Raw genomic sequence first — 23043 nt, forward strand, 5'->3', positions numbered from 1 at the left:
TATCTAGCCAAGTCTTCTGAAAGAAAAATCCTGACACTTATTCAGTCTCTATTCAGGCCTGTTGGCAGTAAGTGTCAAGACTGTCATAGTAGGGAAGAGAGACCCAGCTTAACTCCACTTACAGCAAAGACAGCTGGGGATATCCAGCCAAGCAGAAGGGGGCGGGGTGAGGGCCGGGGACTCAGTGGATGGAAAACTGCTAAGAAGTGACATCGACATAAACCGACTTGATATGATTATTGCTGACGACAGGCCAGGATGCCCAGCCATCAAATGTGAGAGATGAGGAATTTGATCAGATATGGAGAATGGGCTTCTCTCCACACTGACTTTTTGGGAGTCTTGCTGCAGCTGGACTCAGCAGGCCCAAGACAGGACACAAATACAAAAAGAAGTGTAGTCGAAAAGAGGGAGTGGGAGAGCCTAACTTGAGTTTGGTCAAGGAGAGTCTGTCATCTGTCAGTCTTTCACCATTTTTATTGTTACTGTTTGTCTTTTTTCTAGGAGTTCAAATATATTCTGTATATGAGGGAAATGAGGTCTCTGTTTATAGTGCACATTCTTTTCCTCAATCTGTGGCTTGCATATTTATTTTCCTAATGTCTTTTGATGAGCAGAAGTTGGTTTATTCGATAAAGTTTATTTTATCCATTTTTTCCCTTTTGTGGTGAATGATTTCTTTTGTTCTGAGAAAACGTTGCCACCCCAAAGTCATGAAAATATTATGCTGTACTTCTTCCTAGAAGTTTTATGGTGCTACCTTTGGTTATGTGATGCCTAACTGGCTTTCTCTGTATTTTTCCTGGTCAGCGTTCATTGACCTTTGTGTATTTATGGGTTGATACTATTCATCAATTTTGGAAAAATATTACACTTTTGTGAATAGACATTTAACAGACTTATACACATGAATTCACACAGCAAAAGACTACTGAATAAAGTAAGTATTTAGTTTAGCAACTTTTTAATGGTTTTGTTGTTTTTGTTCTTTAGGTCGAATCTCCAGTGATCTGTAAAATCTTAGATACAGCAGATGAAAATGGACTTCTTTCTCTTCCCAACTAAAGGATAATAAAGTCTGGAGAAAGAAAAGATCATTGACAGTCATAATGATTTCTGTCTGACCATGTGTCTCATAGAGCTCTCAGCCATTGGACCTCGTCTAAAGGATCATATAAAAGGACTCTCAACCACTTTGTGAATATATATGTGTATATAAGAGGTTATGGATAAACTTCTTAAGGCAGATAGTTGTCTCATTTCTTTCATTTTGTGTCGTGTCTTATGAACCGATTGTGTTTTTTGCTTGGATAATGTGATTCCAAGATAAATCTCATCCAAGCAGTTTAGAACCCAGCCTAATGAAATGTCATAATTGTTGTACCTATTGATCTAGATTTATTATGTAAATTATAGTATATATAACTAATGAACTAAAGATAATGAAGAAAGAAATTGAAAGGAGGTTGTTTAAATGGGAGACTATGTAAAATATGTAAATTCCAGTGCCTGAAATCCTTTCCACAAATTTTTATTTAGCAGTTGCTCTCTACCAGGTGTTAAGCTAGAAACTGGGCACATAGTAAGCCTCACAACATTAAGTTTTCTTCACCTCTGTTAGTCTCAAGAAACTCTTATTTGCAGTAGATTCCTTCTCTTGGAACTTGTATCTGCTTCTTTCTCCCCAAGGTATGTACCTGGTGTAGGCAGTCAGAGATCCTTCTCTTTTGACTTAGAATGATTTACTCCAACAAAACACACTGTGCTGGCCATCCTTTGTATCTGCCTACTGTATACTACAGATTTGAGTTCTGGATAGTTTTACAGCACAATATTTATTTTAAAAAGTAAATAAAATGTTCCCAAGCAGTGTTGTCATGTAGTCAATGGCAGATTACTCAGTTCCTTTATTTTCTCCGTTCCCGTGTTCCACACATTATCGTATGGTATTTTGGATGTACATATCTAAATAAGGACAGAAAAGTAGCTATAAAATACTTTTCCTCCTTTTCAGTAGTTCTGAAGAAAGATATTTTAGTTTGAGAAATGGTTAGTGCAGTTGATTGTTGCAGGGCTGTTTGTGGATTTTCACGTGAAGCAGCACACATAGAGAAAAAGGACACACTTGGCACTCAAACCGAAGTCCACATACTCTCTAGCTTACTAGCTATATGATCCTGCACGATCAGTTAGCCTCTTTGAGACTCACTTCTTCTTCGGTAGAGAGACTGTGTCCTTCAGAAGGGGATTGCAGCAGTGCATTCATTTTACGGTATGTAAAAAGCCCAGGCCCAGTACTGGACACCAGGTTCCCAGTAAGAGTTCATTTATTTCCTAATATTGCCCTTGTCTCCTATTAATAGAATAAGATCAGAGACCACCACCATTAAAATGTATTTCTTTAATAAAGTATAGAATTGTACTTCTTAGTAAGCTAAGACACAGAATTACCCACATCTGGATATAGGTAGAGGAGGGAGGACGTGAGGGTTGTGAAAGGTTGAGTGCCAAAAGACACTTTGAGAATATTTAGGCCAATCTCTTCTCTTAAAAAGGTGAGGGGGAATCTAAGAACCTGTATTGAATAGTTTAAGGTAAGTTGGCCATGGGTTGCCTGGTGGCTCAGTCGGTTAAGCATCCAACTTCCACCTAGGTCATGATCTCATGGTTCATGAGTTCAAGCCCCATATCGGGCTCTGTGCTGACAGCTCAGAGCCTGGAGCTGCTTTGGATTCTGTGTCGCCCTCTCTCTCTGCCCCTCCCCAGCTCACACTCTCTCACTCTTGTCTCTCTCAATCTCTGTCAAAAATAAAAACTTTTAAAAAATTAAAACATTAAAAGTAAGTTGGCCTTCTGTCTGGGCTAACAGCTTCAACTTGTTTGAAGGAAAGGCTTGGCCAGCTATCTTCATGTTCCTTCTAAACCTTAGGTCACTTACACTTTTGACCTCTAAACTTCTGCCACCTCTGCCACCCTTCTGCAGAAGTACCTGAGTTCCTAATGGGGAGGAGAAAGAGCTCAGCTATAATACACCTAATGTATCTGGAGAAGTCCGCTATCCCAGACCTAGTAAATCAGATCCTTTAGGGCAGAGCGTAATCTGCACTTTACATATGCTTCCTGAGTGATCCACTTGATCTTAAATATATTCTCCAGTGAAAATCACCAACTTAGGAACTTCACCTTTAACAGCTTCACAGATTCTAGCCCTTCTAATTAGGGCTTCAGGGAAATAACTAGTAGCTCATCTTTACAAGAAAACAGGACTTTTCCTTTCTTTTTTTAGCTTTACCTGCTTTTCTTCGAGTCACCACTAGATGGGGCCTATTGCCCAGCTCTGGTTTTTATCCTTATGTCCTTGATAAAAGGGACTTAGCAACAAATTATTTCAGTTACCTGAATAGTAAGCTTTGTGTACAGTTTTTGGTGAACAATACTTTTCACTCCGTCTGATACACAACTCTGACCATTTCTGACAATTCTTTAACTTCCTAGTATATAATCAGGCCAAATTATTGACCTAAAAGGGCTTAAGCTAAACAGGGGAGTGAAAATCAAGAAGTAAATTTTGAATAAACAGGATATGCAGTCATAGTTGCAAATGAAAATACCAGTTTTCCTAGGTTCTGATTTTAATGTTTTATTCTATTTTATTTTGAGAGTGTGAATGGAGCCCAAAGCAGGGCTCAATCACACGAACCATGAGATCATGACCTAAGCCAAAATCAACAGTGGGTCATGGGGTACCTGTGTGGCTCAATGGGTTGAGCATCTGATTCTCGATTTTGGCTCAGGTCGTGATCTCATGGTTCATGGGACTGAAACCAGCATCGGGCTCTGTACTAACAGTACAGATGCTGCTTTTGGGATTCTCAACCTCTGTCTCTGCCTTTCCCCCATGTGCCCTCTCTCTCTTTCTCTCTCTCTCAAAATAAATAAACCTTTAAAAAAAAAAGTTAACCAACTGAGCCACCCAGGTGCCATTAGGATCTGATTTTAGATTCCCTTCCTAGTGTTGGGCAGTTTTATTTACCAGTGCCTGCATTTCCACTTGAACAAAGAAATAAACTATCATGTATATGGATGCTACTTGTTATAAGGAGTTGTTGAAGTAAAAGTTTTCAAAATATGTTGCCATGATGACATGGCTTAGGTTTTTTTTTGTTTTTTGTTTTTTGGTTTTTCAGTTGCTTGGCAGGGTTAGTAGAGAAACCACGGTCAGCTACATACCCAAGGGCAGGCTTTGTTTCCTATGTCAATGGTCTTAAAGTGGGTTGTACAAGCAGGCAAGATGAGCCAATGTATTATGGGGGAAAAATTCTATAAAATTTTCATCTGTCAAAAGGAACTGAGCTGTTATTTTTAAGTTTATTTATTTTGAGAGAGACAGAGAAAGCACGAGTGGGAGAAGGGCAGAGAGAACAAGAGAAAGAGAATCCCAAGCAGGCTCAGCACTCAGCACAGTGCCCAGTCCCACAATCACAAGACCATGACCTGAGCTGAAATCAAGAGTGGGGCGCTCAAACAACTGAGCCACCCAGGCACCCCAAGCTTTTATTTTTATTTACTATTTTATGGGTGGACTAAATTAGTATACATAGTCATGCATAAGTCAGGTTTTGCTTAATAAAACACAAAACATCACAAGCGGAAGAGGAGGTGTGTAGAGATGATGGAGATACCATCATTATACTGTATATAACTTTGTAGATTACTAACTCCTTCCATCATCTTTCAGAAAATGGACTGTCACTTTAAATAGTAGCATCAAGACCACGCATTTAAAAAAAAAAGAGAAGAAGGAGAAAGAAGGAGAAGGAAGAGTGAGTTCAAGCCCCACACTGGGCATGGAGCCTACTTAAGAAAGAAGATGAGCACACATTATTAGGTATATAACTAATCAGAATTAAGGTGAGAGGTTAACAGGTGACTTTCACCTGCCATAGCTCCAATCACTGTGGTCTTGGTATCTCACAAGTCTTCTCTATTAGAAATAACACAGTTTCTCAGAAAATACTTTTTGCAGTGATCACGAAGAATGAGCATGTTTTCCTCACTGGCAATGAGAAGAAACTACAGTATGAAGACTATTGGAATTTCACTCTTTTACACTTAGAGAAAATAAAAGCCCCCCTGACAATCTTAAAACTTCCAAAGTAAAAAGAAGAAAGGCAAAATTATTAACAAATGGAATATAGGGTTTACAATGTTTTGTGTCCATACCTATTTGTAAACTTTTAGGCATTTTAGTATTTTTTACATGTGAAACAAAAAGTTTTCACCAAAAGCAAGTACATCTGGCAGAACTTACAGAAATGGTAACCATCTCAACTATGGAAGACATTTATGAAACTAAAATAAGCTAAACATCTCATGTCTAATCACGTACATTATATATTTCAACTCTATTAAATTGCTTTCCAGTACTTTTCAATAGGCTACATTATACTTTGCCTTCGGTTCACGAAAAAAATACAGAAAAAAATTTTTTCCTGAGGCACAAACTTATTTTTGATGTTGTAAATATATAATACTAACAGTCAAGCTCTCAGGGAACTGAGGTACAGGAGGCCAGCTATAGAATAAGTCACCAGGATGAAAGGAACAGCACAGGAAATATAGTCAATGGTGGAATAGTGTTGTGTGGTGACAGATCATAGCTAGACTTGTGAGCATGGCATAATGTATAGAGTCATCAAATCATTATACTGTACACCTGAAACCAATGTCACATTCAGTGTCAAGTATATTTCAATAAAAAAACAAAAGTGCTCTACCACCAAAAAAAATACATTTTTTTCAAACTTCCTCAAAAGTCCAGTAACTTAGGAGTTAAAACCCAATTAGTCAAATCTACCCTACTCTCTAAATTCACTCAAAATATAGCCAAAAACAGTGAACTTTCTTTTAATAGCTTCTGTGTCTTTAATAAAATACTATACAAATTAGTCACCAGTGGTCCTTAACAGCAGTAAAATCTAATTCATTCATTTAAGAATTCTATCAGAGCTCTAAGTATTATCCAAAGATTAGAAATGTTAATGGTCAAGGAAATCGGGAGTCGTTTTTCTTCTGAATTCACTTTACATATTTATAGTTTTTAGTGTTCTTAACCCATTGTGACAGAAATCATTTGTTGGGAAAGGTTTTCATCAACCACTTCCAAGAAATTGTTTCACACCCCCACAAAGCCAGCTGTGTACAACCTTGAGTCATTATTCCTTGAATCTCAAATGAGAGGCTACCCCAGACTCTGTTTTTTATAATAATAAAAATGATAGCTGCCATTGCTGCACATTGATTAAATACTTAGGCACTATGCTAAACAGTTCAGATACCTTGTGATCACAACCCCATAAGGTTAGGTTTACTATCTTTAGCTCACAGATAAGGGAAGTGAGGCTGAGCCAGCTTCGGAATCAATTCAGATTGTAGAGTCTCTGCTTGTAAATAATAATCTATAGCACTTGCTATTCGCAGAACCATCTTTTGCCCCATGAACCACTCTGTGCCATCACCTCCCACCTGAAGGAACACATGAAAGGACCTAACAAAATGCGGAGTGAAATGATTGATTTTTGTCTTGGAAACTTGTAATACTCATTTTCCCCCCATACAGTATATTTTTATCATGGAACACCACTAACTTCTCTTAAACTAATGGAACCCACAATGTGGCAAATGAAAATTCACTAGCAAGTTTAAAGCATCGCCTTGGGAATTCTGGCTTGGTTAAATGTCATCAAACCCTCCCTTCCCTGATAAGCATTTGGTGTTGGAAAACAATACAACTGCTCTGGCAATTTATCTAGAACCAGATTGTATTTTTATGTTAATGCCAAAAAAATAATTCCTTCATCTTTTACTTATGGGTAAAGAATTTATCTTATATTTTCTCAGAACTTTCTCTTCAGACCTTGCCTAATACTGACACTCCGTATTCGCTGAATGAATGAATAAACCCTCATCCTCTCTTATCCACACCTTATGACAATTTCCGCAGCTACAGTTCTGAGTTTGCTACATGTTATTTTTGAGTGTTTGGTGCTCTGAGGACAGCAGTATTTTCCTCAATTTTATAATGGATGGGACAGAAAAGGGAGAATTAATGACTTGTCCCATTTGTAATTCTTTTTCACTCAAATTCTGCACCATAAACTTTAGCTGATTATTTTTTTTCTTCTCCCTCACAAGAAGACAATGTCTGTATCTCTCTTCTGTTTCCCCCATTTGGGGGCAGTGATTGAGCCCCTGATCTCTCTCAGGTCAAGAAAAGAATTGAATTTTCCCCCTCCAACTCCATGACCGGAAAATATTCCAGTTCTGAGGTACTCTGAATTCCTCAAAGAAAGTGTCTAACATGATTCTCTGTGAAGAACACAGTCAGCCGTTTTTTTCCTCAGTGTAATATTAATGAAATCAAGTCCTACCGTTTCTTATATTTGTTGCTAAAGCCAAACAAATGAGCAAGAAGCTTGCATAAGCTCTTGCTATGTCAGGCAGGAAATGTGTTGACCGTTCAGCATTTCCCCAGGTTACGAAACTCATCCTAGTGCCTCAGCCCCAGAAGATGGGCATAAAGCACCCTTTGTAAGTTGCTCCACTTCCTAAGGTCTCCCTGGCATCTGAACAAGCTGTATTTTGCAAAACCTCGGGCTTTGCATGAAAATCAAGATTCCCACACTGGGAGTCAGAAGAAAGATCTCCTACTCATCAGCATTCTGTCAGCAGGTGGAGGTTCCAGAAAGTGTCAAAAGGGCCAACATTTACATATGTGGCACTCAGAGAAACATGCTGAACTTATCTTGGTACCAGCTGAGTTATTTATAGAGAAGCCGAATTATCTGTTTATTGGAGCAGAGGAGGGAAGATTCACTAATTTGTCCATAAGCAATGAAGTGATATTTCTACTTTGGTAAAATTAGTCTCGAAGGCATTGGACTGAGAGACAGTGTCTGTTAACTATCTCTTGTGGAAAGCAGAATTTCACTAAATCTGCAGCTCTTTTTCAAAATGTCCTATACTTTAAAGCGATTTGTATTCTCCCTTCTATCCCTCCAAGAAGGAGTGACTCCTTTTCTCCTTTAACTTCTCTTTGGTTGCTGAAGAGTTTCCTTTCATTTTCAGTGTCCTCAGGCTGCATAATGGGCCCAAGAATTCCCATGAGAATGAAGGCAGGTTGTCTGGCAGCTCAAGGGCAGCCAGGGTGGTCCCCTGGGATGCCCTTCGAGCTGGTTGCCTGAGTAAACAGTCAAAAATAAGGCCTTGCAGTCCTAAATCAAGACCCATGTCCCCCCTTTCACTAGAGTCCTGCTGATAATCATCCTGGGAATGCAGAGAGGGATACAAAAAACAACAACAACAAACATGGGGAAACTAAGCCAGCCAGAGAGAGATTTGGGTTGATATCACTTCCAGGCTGCAGTTTTTCAATCATTTATTATTTGATTCATTCATTCAGCAGTGATGCAATGAAAGCTCATCAGGGCCGAGGACTGATAGGTACTAGGGATGCAGTACTGAACGAAACAGACAAAACTTCCGCCCTATCAGAGCTTTATTCTATTTAAAAAAAGGTTTTTTTAATGTTTATTATTTTTGAGGGAGAGAGAGACACAGCATGAGCGGTGGAGAAGCAGAGAAGGAGGGAGACACAGAATCCGAAGCAGGCTCCAGGCTCTGAGCTGCCAGCACAGAGCCCGACGCGGGACTCAGACTCACAAACAGCGAGATGATGAGCTGAGCCGAAGTCGGGGGCTTAACCGACTGAGCCACCAAGGCGCCCCCCTCAGAGCTTTATTCTAGAGGGGAAGCAGCCAGTAAACAATTATACATAACTGTTATGGACTGAATTGTGCCCCCAAATTCACGTTGGAAGCTCTAACCTTCATTGTGGCTCTAATTGGAGATAAGGCTTTTAAGGAAGTAATTAAGGTAAAATGAGGTCCTAAGGGTGGAGCCCTCAATCTAATAGGAATGGTGCCCACACAACAAGAGGAGGAGACACCCTGAGAGCAACCCCCCCCAACTCTCTCCCTCTCCCCTCTCCCACCCCCTTCTTTCCCATGTGTGCACAGAGAAGAGGTCATGTGAGAACACAATGAGAAACCAGGAAAAGAGGCCTCACAGGAACTAATGCTGTTAGTTTGGACTTCTAGCCTCCATCCAGAACTGTGAGAAAATAAATTTCCATTATTTAAGGCACTTGGGCAGTGGTATTTTGTTATGGCAGCCCAAGCAGATGGATACACATAATGATAAGAACCATGAAAAAAATAAGATAGGGCATAGGGACAGACCGTGATGGGGAGAGAACTGTATTGAATATGGCAACTAGGAAAGGCCCCAGGGGAAGACTATTCCAGGCTGGGGAGTTTCTGGGGGGATTAATGGGGGAACAAAACTGAGGCATGTGAGAAAGAGCCAGAAAGCCTGTTGTAGCCCAAGCACATTAGGCAGGGTATAAATGAAAGGAAATGGTGACAGAGAGAAAACCAAAGGCCAGAACATCGGGGCAATGTAGGTCACAGCAAGGACTTCTAGGTGGGCTGGAAAGCCACCAGAAGGTTTTAATCAGGAGAGTGGCAAATATGGCTTCTCTAAGAAGTGTCCTAGTCCCAAAGAAAGGCTGTAGAATAGAGCCTCAAAGCTGGGAAATGGTCCTAAGACTGGTTTAATACCCTAAGTGAATAATGATGGGGACATGGGCTAGAGGGGACGGGAATGAAGAAGTAAGAAGTAGTTGGAATCGGAGTTTATTGTCATGATAATTCAGGATTTGTTGATGAATTGGATGTGATGTGAGACAAAGAGTCAAGGACAACAAATGGAGCTGTGTGACTGGGGAAACGTCATGCTGTTTACTGAGATAATAAAACAGCAGGAGACACAGGTTTGGTGAGGAGGGGGCGTGAATCACGAGTTCAGTTTTGCACATGTTAAAATCTGAGATGCCTATTAGACAACCACGTGGAGATGTTGAATAGGCGATTGGATAGACCAGCATGCGGTTCAGGGAGAGGTTAGAACCAGAGATATAAAATTGAGTGTCATTAGCATTTAAATGATATTGAAAGCCAGAAGATGGAAAATCATCATAATTATGCCAGCACCTGCCTCTCAGTTTACAGAGCCATCTTTAGAGGCAGGGGAGGAAACAGGGGGCTTTTTCTTACCTTTCTGCTCCTCCGTTCCCTCCTCCATCTTCTCAAAGATTACCCCATCTGGCTTCAGTGGCCATCATCTTCGTTCCTACAGGTGACTTGGGCTCTCCTGCATCTCATCACATGTGGGCCAGTCTGGCTGGACTGAGCTCAATGCAACTTGTCCTGCACTCACCTGCCGCATAGAGTCCTGTCCGCCAGGTCCTGCTGGAGCTTGCAGCTTTGTGGTCTAAGCTCAGTCCCGGCCTGGCCTCTCCAAAGTCCGGATCTCTGACGGAGGTGAGCCTTTTCCTGGCAGACTGCCTGCCTCTCTTCTTACCATTCCATAGGCCTGGAATCTTCACTGATTCTTCCTTCAATTCCAGGAGGAGGTCAGTGGAGCAAGTTTCTTCAGAGGCTTTTTTCGTTAATGGAAAAAAACAACAAACGATTCCTTTTAGTGGATACGGGAGAAAAGGCATGTCTCCCTGGGAGTCAAAAACCCCACTGTGTATATGCTGCCCGTGAACTCTGAATGAAGAGAGTGGCCTTGAAAGGGGAGACTCCGTGACCTGGCCCGGCCAGACTATGGACTATTATTTAAGAATGAGTTGTAATAGCAAGTCAGATCTGGAGAGGAACCCAAGACTGCCAGCACCCAAGAGGTGCTACTCGTGACCTCGAGCAATGATCTTTGAACTGAGGTGTGACTAACTTGAAAATAAAATGGAGGGACACCTGGGTGGCTCACTTGGATGAGTGACTGACTCTGGATTTTGGGTCAGGTCATGATTTCACGGTTTGTGAGTTCAAGCCCCGCATGGAGCTGCTCGCTGTCAGCATGGATTCTCTTGGGATTCTCTCTCTCTCCCTCTCTGCCCCTCCCCTGCTCACACTCAAACTCTCTTTCTCTAAATAAAAGAAATAAAACTTAAAAAAAAAAGAAAATGAAATTGGAAACATATTTGCAGATACTCATTTTTAGGACCCCAAAACCGAGCTGTTTAAGAAGGGTTCTGGGCCTTAACTCTGCAGGACTTCATGCTACTTTTTCTTTGTCACCGCCCTTCGGTTTCTGCTGCCTTCCCACTTCAGAAAAGAATTGTCACCTGGAATCTTGTGAGAGCTTTGCTCCTAGAGCTTTGCTCCTGGCTGTAGAGTTGCTAACCAAGAAACTACTCAAAATATTAGTTTCAAAGAAGGATCCTTAAATTGTTTCTCAAGGGACCATAATCGTGTGTTTTCCTCTAGCTTATGCACACCATGTATATCACCAATTCTAAGATACACATTTTTGTTTTCGGCTTTCAGCTGGAAGGAGGCAAAGGTGCAGCTGTCTTAGGTCATCCTGAAACTAGGTTCACCTGACACCAGCCACCTCCACCAGGCCACCTAGGTTCGACCCTAACAAGACCAAAGTCATATACCCGGTGGGGAAGTTGGTGACACCTCTGCCCTGGACCCAAAGATAGGTCCCCTGAGTCTATCTCCAAAAATGGTTGGTGATGACATCATCAAGGGAACCAGGGATTGGAAGGGCCTGAAGATTACAGTGAAACTGACCATTCAGAACAGATAGGCCCCATGCCTTAAACTTATGAGTAAGAAAAATAACAATTCGGGATAATACCTGAATCCTCACTGCTAATGTGAGAGGAGACAAGTTTTTGAGCAGGTAAAAGTCAAACCTAAGGTGACCCACCTACTTGAGGGATGCCTGGAAGTTGTGATCTGCCCGTAACAAACAAAGGAACAAAACCAGACAGGCCCAGATTGAAGTGGTACCTTCTGCTTCTGACCTGATTATCAAAGCCCTCAAGGAACCGCTAAGAGACAGAAAGAGGCAGAAAACATTAAGCACAGTGGAAATACCACTTTTGAAGAGATTGTCAACATTGCCTGACAGAGGCGGCACCAATCATGAGCCAGAGAACTATCTGGAACCAGTAAAGAGATCCTGAGGACTCTACGGTGCCTGGCTAACTCAGTCAGTGAAGCATGCGACTCTTGATCTTGACTCTTAATCACATGGGGCGCATAGGGCTAACTTAAAAAAATAAATAAATAAATAAAAGCAAAAAACCAAAAAAACCCACAAGTTTTTCATCTCATAAGGAAGAGAAGGCTGAGGGCTAACACATTGTTATCTACTGTGCAATAACCAGCACTACTTTTCTTTGATGGTTTTCAAATCATTGGACAGGAAAGTCATAGTACTGCAATGCGATGTTCAGCAATGTTAGGTTTTTCAATATTTTTATTTTCCAAACATTAGTTTTTTTAAAAGAACATTAAAAGCATCAGAAATACAAATCTGGCCTAAAGGTTAACATCAGAACAGTTATAAAATGTTTGAAATACATCACATACTTTGCATCACAGTAAAGCATCAAGAGAACTAATTAATATACCCTGCTAATAATTAGTCATATTCAACCGAATTATCATTATTTTTAGTTCTCAGTTTAGCCCTTATAGAGAAGTTATATATGCCTATTTACATAAGTATTTATGTAAATAGGCATATATAACTTATAAAGAGATAAGTTGTATCTATCTGTGTATCTCCACATAGATATAGAGATAGATGTGGAGGAGGGCTAAGAATCTAGCCCAACATGTATTTCATGCAAGTTAAATCAATAATTTCTGGATGAGCATAAAGAGACTGAATACCTCATATGCACATGCTCATTTTTCTTTATATTATAACTTTTACCTCCCAAAGATGGGTCGAGTCATCTCAAACTCAAAGGTCGCACAAGAAAACCTGTCATTTTAAAATTTACAAGTAGAAATTACTTTTAAAAAATCTTTTATCGAATCACACTGGAAATGTTTAGCCAAAAAAGAGATACATACCTTAAAAAGTATTAATCAAGAAGAAGTATCTTCTGGATTAATGTTATTAATTATTAAGTTGTTTGGCTTATTGGAATAAATACCCAGTTCTAAATTAAGACAAAGGTCTGATTCCTAATTTTCCAGAATTCTTCAAATGATTTTGGGAAAGGATATTAGATTTCTTGGTGCTTTGTTAAAAAGAGGTAATATACTATGTGGTTAGTATATTACCTAATCTTATGGGAGTATTAATAAATGAAAACAGTGTTGTATTAAAAATATAAAAACACAATTAAAATAGGTTATAGTGATTTCCAAAAATAGCATTCAATTACAAACAAGAAAAAATGTGACAGAGTAGGTATCTTCTCTTCTGTTATAAAATTTAAGAGGAAAAATAAAGGAAGAAAGAGAGAGAAGGGAGGGAAGGACAAAGTCCTAAAAGGTAAATTTAAAAACAAAATAAGACCCATATCTCATAATCAGATTTCAGAAATAGAATGGCTGGTGGGTGCTGGAAGGCGAGAGGTGTCAGCACAGAGGTCCAGCTGAGCATCTATTCTGTGTCTCCCCCACCCCCCACATCCCCCCAGGACTCTTACATTTGGGAAAGGCCTGGAGAGGGAGCTATAAATTGAATACCTTTCATCCAAAACAACAAAGTTCCTTCCAATCTGCAATAACAGTTTTTTTTTAAATATTTTTATTTATTTCTAGGAGAGAGAGAGAGAGACAGCGTGAGCAGGGGAGGGTCAGAGAGAGAGGGAGACACAGACTCCGAAATAGGCCCCAGGCTCTGAGCTGGTAGTCAGCACAGAGCCCGACGCGGGGCTCGAACCCATGAACCACGAGATCATGACCTAAGCGAAAGTCGGACGCTCAACCGACTAAGCCACCCAGACGCCCCATGCAATAACAGTTCTTGAGTATAACAATTTTCTAAAGTTAGGTTTTGGACCTTGATGTTCGTCTGGAGTTTGGCAGCTGTAGTTCCAAAACTGCAGCGAGTTCAAATGCTAACTCTATAATGAAAATGTTTTTACACAAAAATATGAACAGTTGTTATGCTATGAACGACAGGGTAATAAAATTAGTAAATTTATAATTTCTATGATTTATAATAAAATTAGTTTTAGGTAGAGAAATACTTCATCTAGCTTTCCTTTACTGTCCATGTCCAAGATTAATGGGAGAGAAATAACACAGTTTGAAAACAGATCGTCTTAAGAATTTTTCTACCAGAGCGATATATAAACAAAGACAAAAAAATGAGATCTGAACAGTTACTTGGATACTCTTTGTTAGGCTGTTAACAAACCACCCTCACACAGAAGGAACACATCAATTGAAATACTCTCAACGTCGTTCTCAGAGCTTTGTAAGCAATGATAATGATCGTCTAACACGCAAGGGCAGTCCGGATTGCTTCACACCTCACCACACCCTGACTGAGGTGACCACCGTTAATGCCCATGCACCCAGAAGTTGCATTCCTCCACTACAGGTCCCATCCTCTTCACCAAGGGCTCTCGGGTAAGATCATGCCGAAAGAGAATAAGTCATTTTCAGCAAGCAAAAACAAATTTCTTTTTAAAAAGCTATATAGCTAGTGAACTCGCACAAAATAATAATGTCTTTAATAAGAAATGGTAATAATCATAATACTGTATGCTTGGTTGACTGTCTTATGAAAGGAACGTACTTAATGCCTGTGTGCCTTGGGTAAAGGTCATTATAGACAATCTATTTCTGATTTTCTGCTTTGACAATCTATTATTTATTCAAATAAGCCTGCTACCAAAAAAGTGTATTGCTCCCCTTTGCAACACTTTACAGAATCAAAATGTATAGTTCAGTTAATAAAAAATTCGCCTCAGTGAAGATCATACCTTCACATTGTTTAAAAAAATTCAACTCAGGCATACTTCGAAGACCCTGAACACTGACTCAAATGATCGTAATCAGTCCACTCTCCTTCAAGTCACTGGCGTTGATCATTCCTGGCATCTATTTGAAAGTTTAGTACAAAAGATCGGAGCGCAGGTCAGGGTAAAAACCTAAATAATCAATTTTCACATCAAATCTTAAAACTTCAAGAAAGCACAAAGCAAATCAATAGATGCTGAAGCTTCAGTCAGGAGAAAATCAGAACTGCCAACTGTTCCACGGAATCTTGAAGTTTCCATCTACCGTGGGTCTCACAGAAGTGGGAAAAAAAGAAATCCATTAGTATCAGAAACAAAAACAGTTTCCTTCCACAAGAGTGTCCAGCCTCCACGAGCCTACACAGAGGGCACTGGAATCTGCCTGGCCGACGTGCTGTCATATTCTTGCATTAAATCGTTAGTGGTGTGATAGTGCATGGCAATGTATGAACTGGCAAATCCAAAAGAGTTTACTGGCTGAACGTTGCACGGGCTGCTCTCCTCCTGGGAGGGGCTGCTGTTGTAAATGCTGTAGTAGGGTTCAATCCGGGTGTTGATGGGGGTGGAGCTGCTCTGACCGTAGTGCTGGTGTCCAGCAGAGATCTTGGGACTGACCACACTTTCCTTCGAATGACTTGGGCCACAAGCCTGGTCCACGAATTTCTTCTGGGGCTTTGGAGACAACATGTAGGCAGAGTTGGTTTCATGATGGGAGGATTTGTTTCTGTTGATTTCCAGGTTCCCTTTTCCCATGGCTCGAAGTCGCGTCTTCTGTTTGCAGCAGAAAAAAGCCAGGCCCACGTACTGGAGGCACCAGAGCACTTTCCTCCTCAGCCCTGAGCTGTTCCGAGAATATATAAAAGGGTTTAAACCCGACTTGAAAAATATAAGGGTAAATCCAAAGAGTTCGAACTGGTAAAGGATGAAGCTCCCGTTGCTGGAAAGGACGCCCTGCACCAAGGAAATCCCCAGGGGAAGACAGCACACCAGGACCGACAGCACGATAATCACACAGGTGACCACCGCTTTGGAATCCTTAGCCGTGGAGAGATTGACAGCGGACACCAGCTGGAGCCGGCTGCCCGCCGGGGCTGGCATCTGGGTAAGACTCTTGGTGTATCCGTGAGTCTGAACGTGCTGCAGTTTGTTGTAACTCTGGTTCCTGTAGAGAGCCGGCATGGTGCACTGGATGGGATCCCCACCCCCCTTTCCGGGGGCCCCCATGAAAGGCTGTGGTCTAGAAGCGTCCACAGTGATCACAGGGGGGCACTTTCTGACTTGGGCATTTTTCCGCAGCGTCTGAGCGATCATGATGTAAGAGACAGATACCACAGCGACACAACAGGCGAAGTCGACCACATACAGAGACAAAATGGCTTTCCCTTCTCCGGCCATCAGACTGGACATGGGAAGGCAGAGGTGGGACTTGCTGGTTTTCAGGGTGCCCAAGGTGGCAAGAGTGAAGCTGGTGGCCCAGAGAAGCAGGGTGAGGAGCACAGTGCAGGGAAAGGAAGCCGTGCGATTGGGCTGCTTCCCCAACACCATGCGGAGCCGGTGCAGGGCAATCACCGCCACTGTCTTGAGGGACATGATGATGAAGCCCGAACTGGTGAGGTGGAAGGTGAAGCAGAATGCATCTGGGATGCTACTGGCTGAGCTGAAGAACAACACGAAGGTGAACATGGGGGCTGTCACTCCGCAGATGAAGAGGTCACAGAAGGACAGGTTCAGGATCATGAAATCGAAGTTGGTTCTGAATTTCCTGAAGGCTGGGTCAAAGAAGGACAAGAAGACAATGAAGTTGCCGTAAGAGCCCAGGCAGAAGATGACTGCGAGTAGAAAAGTGCAGGTTACCAAGGTGGCGGTGTGGATGAGGTCCTGGAGGCCCCCCTGCAGTGCGGTGCTGTTCCCCCCGTGGGAGTGACGCACGTGGAGCACGGTGGTGTTGGGAGCGTCCTGAAGGTGGTCTGTGGAGTTCATCTTCAGAGAGAAGGGACTGTTCCTTCTGCGGGAAGGGAGTTAGGGCCTCAACTCACAGGTGAGCGGCATGGGGCAAAAGAGGCCCAGAGCAGAAAAGCCTGCACAGAAAAATGCACACCCAGAAACAGAAAGAAGTTAATGGAGAGAGAAGAGCGATCGCATGATTTTTGACAAGAGCACTAGAATTTGTTTCAGCTCTGACCTGCTGCATACAAAGCATTTCTCTGCACAAAGCCCAACGCAGAAAAGACACAAACACCTCAAAATATATTCCTCGGACTAATTTCAGGTTTCATGGCACAGTGGTTTTTTAAATAGTTTAAGTATCACCTGTAGACTTAAAAAAAAAAAAAAAGCAGATTCCTGGGCCCCACCTCTTGACTTTCTGACTGAAGGGTATGCAAATGTTACTTTTAGAAACACCCTGGTGCCAGACACTGGACACCCAAGGACATAACCTCTCCAGCAAAGAGATCACAGCTACTCAATCTACTGGGAGGAGACGAACCTAACAATGTACTTACAGCCTAATGTGGTCAATCAGATGACAGGAGGGTGCTGTGGAAGTCAGAGAAGGGGAAGCTAATCCAACAGGGGTGGAGGCTGAGAGCAGCTGCAGGGGCTGGTGGTGAGGAGCTGGCTGGGGGTCAGGGGCAGGGCAGGGATGGACCCAGACGGTACTGCTGAAGTACACTGCGGCTCCTTATAGAACTCTCCTAAGTCACCAACAAATGCTACTTCTTTCTCTAGGAACAACCCTTTATTTTTCATTGTTTATAATTTTTTCTCCCTGCTGGTAATTTGTTGGCCAACTCCCTCCCTTCTGTTGGAAAAAACTTTGTGTGGGACTACATTTGTGAGGGGAAAATGAAAGCGTGGAAGGGTGTCCACTGTGTTTGAGATTTACAAGGCACAAAACACCCTTTTGTAAACTCTAACCTGCTGTACAGAGGTGAGTTATTATTCCAACAGCAATATCCTCACACGCCCTGTCATGCTTCCACTCACTCAGTTTACATTTATCATGTACAGACTGTATGCCAGCTTTATGCTAGGTGCTGTGCGTAGAAAGATGAGTAAAGCCCAGCCTCTGCTTTATAAGAACAACTTCTTTTTCTTCTTGCTCTTTGTCTTCTTCGACGTTTTTGGCTTGGTTTGTTTTCCAATGAGATTTAAAAGACGCTCACAGAAATCTCCTGTTGTACCAAATTTCAAAGCCCTGTGTGGCCTGCTGCCCACTCTGCTCTTAAAGATGCTTCCAGCGGGGCAGCTGAAGTTGTTCCCTGGAGACTGGTGCAATGCTCTTGACAACTCAAAGGTATTTCCTTTAATCCAGCATTTTAGGAACAAGCAATGGCACTGGGGAAGTCCTGGGGTAACCTTCCAGATATTTAGCCACAGGCTCCAATGGGTTCCAGAGGCCTCCAGCTAAGCCTGGGATTAACCCTTTGGTTCCTGGATGATGGGGCACAGGTCCATCAAAGATTACTAGGGGCTCCAAGCAGCAGCTATGAACCATCCGATACAGGACTCTCTCAGCATTCGGCAGCAGGTATGGCTGTGCCAGTATCAGACAAATTTGAGTCCTGAGGAGGTCCTAACAAACGTCCTCAGGAAGGAAGAAGATGGCTTCTTTTTTATACTCAATGGGCAAATAGTACAGACCGTGACAATATGATGAATTTCTCCACTGGCAAGGGAGACCAGCTTTCCTACACATTCCTTATAAGAGTTCCATGACAGAAAAATATAAATTCTGACCACTTGTCTTGTGACGATTAGAATTAAAACATAATAATGGATGGCTTTACTGTTTTCACTTACAGACTGTGTGCCTGTTTCTGAATCCTTTTTGATAGCTATGAGGTAAGAAAAAGACAGCATTTTGCTGCTCGTTTTTGCATTGTTCATTGGAGGACTGGAGTTAGCTGATGAAAAGAGAAGTAGAAAACTGCAATTTTGAGGAAGCAAGAAGGCAGAGAGCTTCCCAGGAGGGTTTCCTCTTTGGAGGTAGGGAAGCAAACAGGAGTGAAGAAGAAAGACGGACTTTGGAACGAAAGCATTTGGAACTGATGTTCAGAGAAATACTTAGTGAGTGGCTAAGAATGAAGAAGAGGTGTGATGGAAATTATGAAGATCCCAGGCTAGAAGAAAGCTGGAAAGGGAACTGTCAAGGGGAAAATGGGATGATGAGAGACCAATCAATATTAGTCAAAGATAAGAGGCAGAAGGGAAAAAAAGAAACGATTTGGAGGAGTTGAGGACCAACTTCCACTTGGTGCACAGTTATAATTTTTTCAATCCATTTAACATTTTTCAGTAGATTTTTTTTAAAAAAGAGAATTCTAGGTCAGTGTCATTATTAGTATGTTAACATTGTCAAGTGCTTATGTGCCAGACACTGTTTTCAAGGCTCCATGTAATTAATTTCTTGAATCCTCACAGCAACCCTGAGACAATATAACATATAACAGATAGTAACAGACAGTATAACCCGTTTTGCAGATAAGGAAGCTTGAGTTGGAGACAGCGCGCCCACCTTAAAGTGGTAGGGCACGGATTTGAACCTAAGCAAGTACTCTCTCCACCTGACATTCGTCACCACCATGCTCCAACGCTCAACGTAACAACAAAGAGATCAGGGAGGTTGGCAGGTCAGAAAATAATCATAGCAGCTATCATTTCTTGGGCTATTAGCATACATACCAGGAGCCTTATATAAGCTATCCCACTTTATTTCACTCTCAGTATAGACCTATGAAGTAGATATCACAATCCCTTCCAGACTCAAAGTTCCTGGAACCCAAAATAGGAACACACACACATACACACAATTCTGTGTAACTTTTTGGCAATGTTGATAATTAAAGTTTTGGTATAAAGTAATTATAAATCATTCCCATTGGCATAATTAAAAAGAAAAGCAAGGAAGGTGAGGCTGGGAAGGAAAGGAAAAGCAGAATACAGAACAGAAATAAAGGTTTTGGCAGAGAAACTTTAGGAGCGATAAAGGAAATGAGGACAAGTAAGCCCACTTCTGGGACTTTTAAGAAAGAGGAGGCTGGGGCGCCTGGGTGGCTTAGTCGGTTAAGCGTCCGACTTTCGCTTAGGTCATGATCTCGCCGTTCGTGGGTTCGAGCCCCACGTCGGGCTCTGTGCTGACTGCCAGCTCGGAGCCTGGAGCCTGTTTCGGTCTGTGACTCCCTCTCTCTCTGACCTGACCCTCCCTTGCTCACGCTGTCTCTCTCTCTCTTTCTCCTAGAAATAAATAAAACATTAAAAAAAAAAAAAGAGGAGGCTGGAATCACAATTTGGAATGAAGGTATGATGGTAGCACTGTAAAACTCAGTGACTTGGCGAGGGGGGTAAATGAATACCTATTTGCTACTCCTAAATATTAAATAAAGATTACCGATATTCTTTTCAATGCAAGCATACTAGCCCTTCTTTATTTCTCAGGCCATACGGAGGTGATTAAAGTCATAAAATCGGAAAAACTGTAAGTTAGTAACACACCAGTCTTACACAAGCATATTAGTCACAATAAGAGAATGAATTCACATCCATGTGCATCTTGTTACAACTAAGAGGAGGGTATCCTAAAGTAGTAAGCAAGGACTAGTTAAATGAAAATTTTTGTGCCGTAGCAATGATTTCTCACTAAAATGTGTGAAGAGCCTCTGATAATCTAGTGTGCTAATATTTTAATACATATGAAAACATTTTGTATGAACTTTTACAGGTTAGCTCCTGGCCTGGATTCTTCCAATTCATTTTTTTCCTCATATAAACTTCATATAGATTTCTCATAATGCCTTAAATTCTTCGAGGACAGCATTTTCATGGTCTAATCCTCACAGCAAGATCCTGCCAGATGTGTATTGATCAGGAAAACCTAAGGGAAGTTAAGATGACTTGCCCAAGGGCATCTCATTTCGGAGGCCGTGCTCTTTCTCTCCAGCTGAACCACCTCTTGAAGCCCTGGGCAGCTGACGGGATGGGGTAGGGCCAGTGGATGCGGGAGACGGGGAGGCGATGGAGAGCCCCCAGTCTGGGGATGCGCAGGGAGGCTGCGGGGAGGGGAGGTGGGCCCCAGCTAGGCACTGCGACGGGCAGGCGCTCCCCTGGCAGAGGAAGGTTGTGGTAAGGAAGGCCTAGTTCGGGCCAGCAAGCTTGTAAGAGGGCTGGTGGGGCGCGGAAGGCTCCGGCAGGGAATGGGCGATGGGGCAAGGACCCCGCGGCCTGGCGGGGCCCGGGAGCGCGCTAGGCAGGGGCGAGATGGCTTCCCCCGCAGGCCGCGTCGGGAGGGCAGGTGCGCGGCGGCCGGGCCCGGACCCGCACAGCNTGCGGCCGGCGGCGGCATCCACTTCGGTACTTGGAGACGGAGTTTGCGAAATGAAGTCATTGTAACAGAATCTAAACCAAAACAGTTTTCACTTAATGGAAAAGAGCCACGCAGTTTTCCACTTTTGTCAGCTACCTCAAAGTATTAATGAATTTACTGAGGGAACTCAGCAAGGGGAGCAACCACCAGAAAACCAAACGCAATTAGAGACCGCTCCTGCAAATGAAATAACCACGCCATGAAATCGTGGACCTGATTTAATGCAGTGGTGCTACGTATGCAGCTAGTTTTAGTAGGCAACACACACACACACCCCGCATTCTCTACCCCCTCCCCCATTCTTAAGTCCACAACATGTCTAAAATAATGAACTCATAAAATGGGTTCAGTTTTAGCCTCAGAGCCATAAGCAGCATTCCGAAGTATGTTTGCTATTCTGGGTACAAAGTAAAGCCAGTTAAACCCTTATCCTTTGTGTCCCAACCTGGATCATTAGGAACTCACTACTTTTCTCACCCCAGGGAGTACTATGTAGAATTAGAGAACACTACTTGAATGCCCTTTCCTTCACCCTGGTGCCGGAAACCCAGAAAACTTGGTTCAAGCCAAAAACTTAGAATACTGCTACTTAAGTCTCTATTTTGGCTAGCAGTTTATCTTTTTAAACAGAAAACTCTTTGGTACCAAGTACTAAAGAATTTGACTTAGGGAGAGAACATCTTCCCCAGTATCCTGTGCTTTCATCAAGAGAAAAACAAGAGAACGGGATAATTTATGAAGTAGACATTCAGTCCAAGAGTTGACTATGCTATCAGAATTCTGTTTAGAAATAACTTCACAGAAATTTCCAATTAATTCCCACATAATACTCTACTCCACTCCCCAGCCACCTGCAATGCAGTTCTATGATGTCAGTATGATGAACTTTGGCCTGAGAAAGAAGCAATCAAAAAAGACCCATTAGTATTTAGAGAATTCTAACCAAAGTTATATGTCTCTCCATATGAATTAGCTACTGAATAAATAATTGCCGGCCGACTTCTAGGCATCTGGCCAGAGAAAGGGAGATTGTAATAGGTTTGGGCTGGAATGCGGCCATCAGTTACACCTCTGCGGGGAATTATACTGAAAAAAAAAAATTCCCAAGTTATAAAGGATTCTAAAGAGGAAATCAGTACCATCAGCAAGGCTAAAGCTACTAGAATTATGTCTACAAAATTTACAAGTCAACAGTGCCAAATGGAACACAGGCTTAGTAGGAAAAAAAAAATCTGTAAATGAACAAACAAGACTATGTTAAAATATGAAGGGGTATCTATCAATTTGTAGGGAAATCAGCATTCTAACACCATTGTTGGCAATACAAATGGACACATGTGCAGGTGGAGGAAAACAATGTATCAGAGCAATTACGTCTACATTTTTGACCTCAAAATGTACTCCTTACAATTTATCCAGAGGAAATACTTGAAAAAAGTTTTAAGCATGAAGTTATGAAAATATTCATTGTAATATAATTTGTAGTAAACTGAAAACCTTGATGTTCAACAACGGGGAAATACTCAAATAGTAACAAAACAATGGTCTTTGCACACAAAACTATGAAGACTATGTAGAAAAAGTTCATTTTTCAGTAAAACCAAATTCCTCAGTAATCCTTTCTGGCCACACTACTAAACAGCTTTGTAATCCAAAGNATAATAAAACAAATAGGGGTAAGCGTTTGACTTTAGCTCAGGTCAGGTCATCTCACAGTTCGTGGGTTTGAGCCCACATCGGATCTGTGCTGACAGCTCTGAGCCTGAAG

General features: G+C 41.9%; 2 protein-coding genes and 1 non-coding gene across 4 annotated transcripts in view; 2 read left to right on the forward strand and 1 right to left on the reverse strand.

Annotated features, from left to right (window-relative positions):
• Positions 1 to 1882, forward strand: part of ERLEC1 (endoplasmic reticulum lectin 1) — a 31491-nt gene extending 29609 nt beyond the window's left edge. For both annotated transcript variants that reach the window (XM_077772357.1, XM_077772359.1), the window contains one exon: positions 994 to 1882. In XM_077772357.1, coding sequence (XP_077628483.1) covers positions 994 to 1065 — 72 coding nt within the window. In that variant the 3' untranslated portion in view covers positions 1066 to 1882. The remainder of the gene's footprint in view (positions 1 to 993) is intronic.
• Positions 1883 to 11726: 9844 nt separating this feature from the next.
• On the forward strand, positions 11727 to 11880 carry LOC144238573 (U12 minor spliceosomal RNA). The gene has a single exon (XR_013337159.1). It is a non-coding gene; the product is annotated as a U12 minor spliceosomal RNA (small nuclear RNA).
• A 566-nt stretch (positions 11881 to 12446) lies between these two features.
• On the reverse strand, positions 12447 to 16939 carry GPR75 (G protein-coupled receptor 75). Its single transcript, XM_077772343.1, has one exon. The coding sequence runs from the start codon at positions 16889 to 16891 to the stop codon at positions 15269 to 15271; it is 1623 nt and encodes a 540-aa protein (XP_077628469.1). The 5' UTR covers positions 16892 to 16939; the 3' UTR covers positions 12447 to 15268.
• Positions 16940 to 23043: the final 6104 nt, after the last annotated feature.

The sequence above is a fragment of the Crocuta crocuta genome, unplaced genomic scaffold (assembly GCF_008692635.1).
Source record: "Crocuta crocuta isolate KB4526 unplaced genomic scaffold, BGI_CrCroc_1.0 scaffold830, whole genome shotgun sequence".
NCBI lineage: Eukaryota > Metazoa > Chordata > Mammalia > Carnivora > Hyaenidae > Crocuta > Crocuta crocuta.

Excerpts from the sequence above, each read along its gene's own strand:
- GPR75 (XM_077772343.1), bottom strand. The coding sequence starts at position 16,891 with ATGAACTCCACAGACCACCTTCAGGACGCTCCCAACACCACCGTGCTC.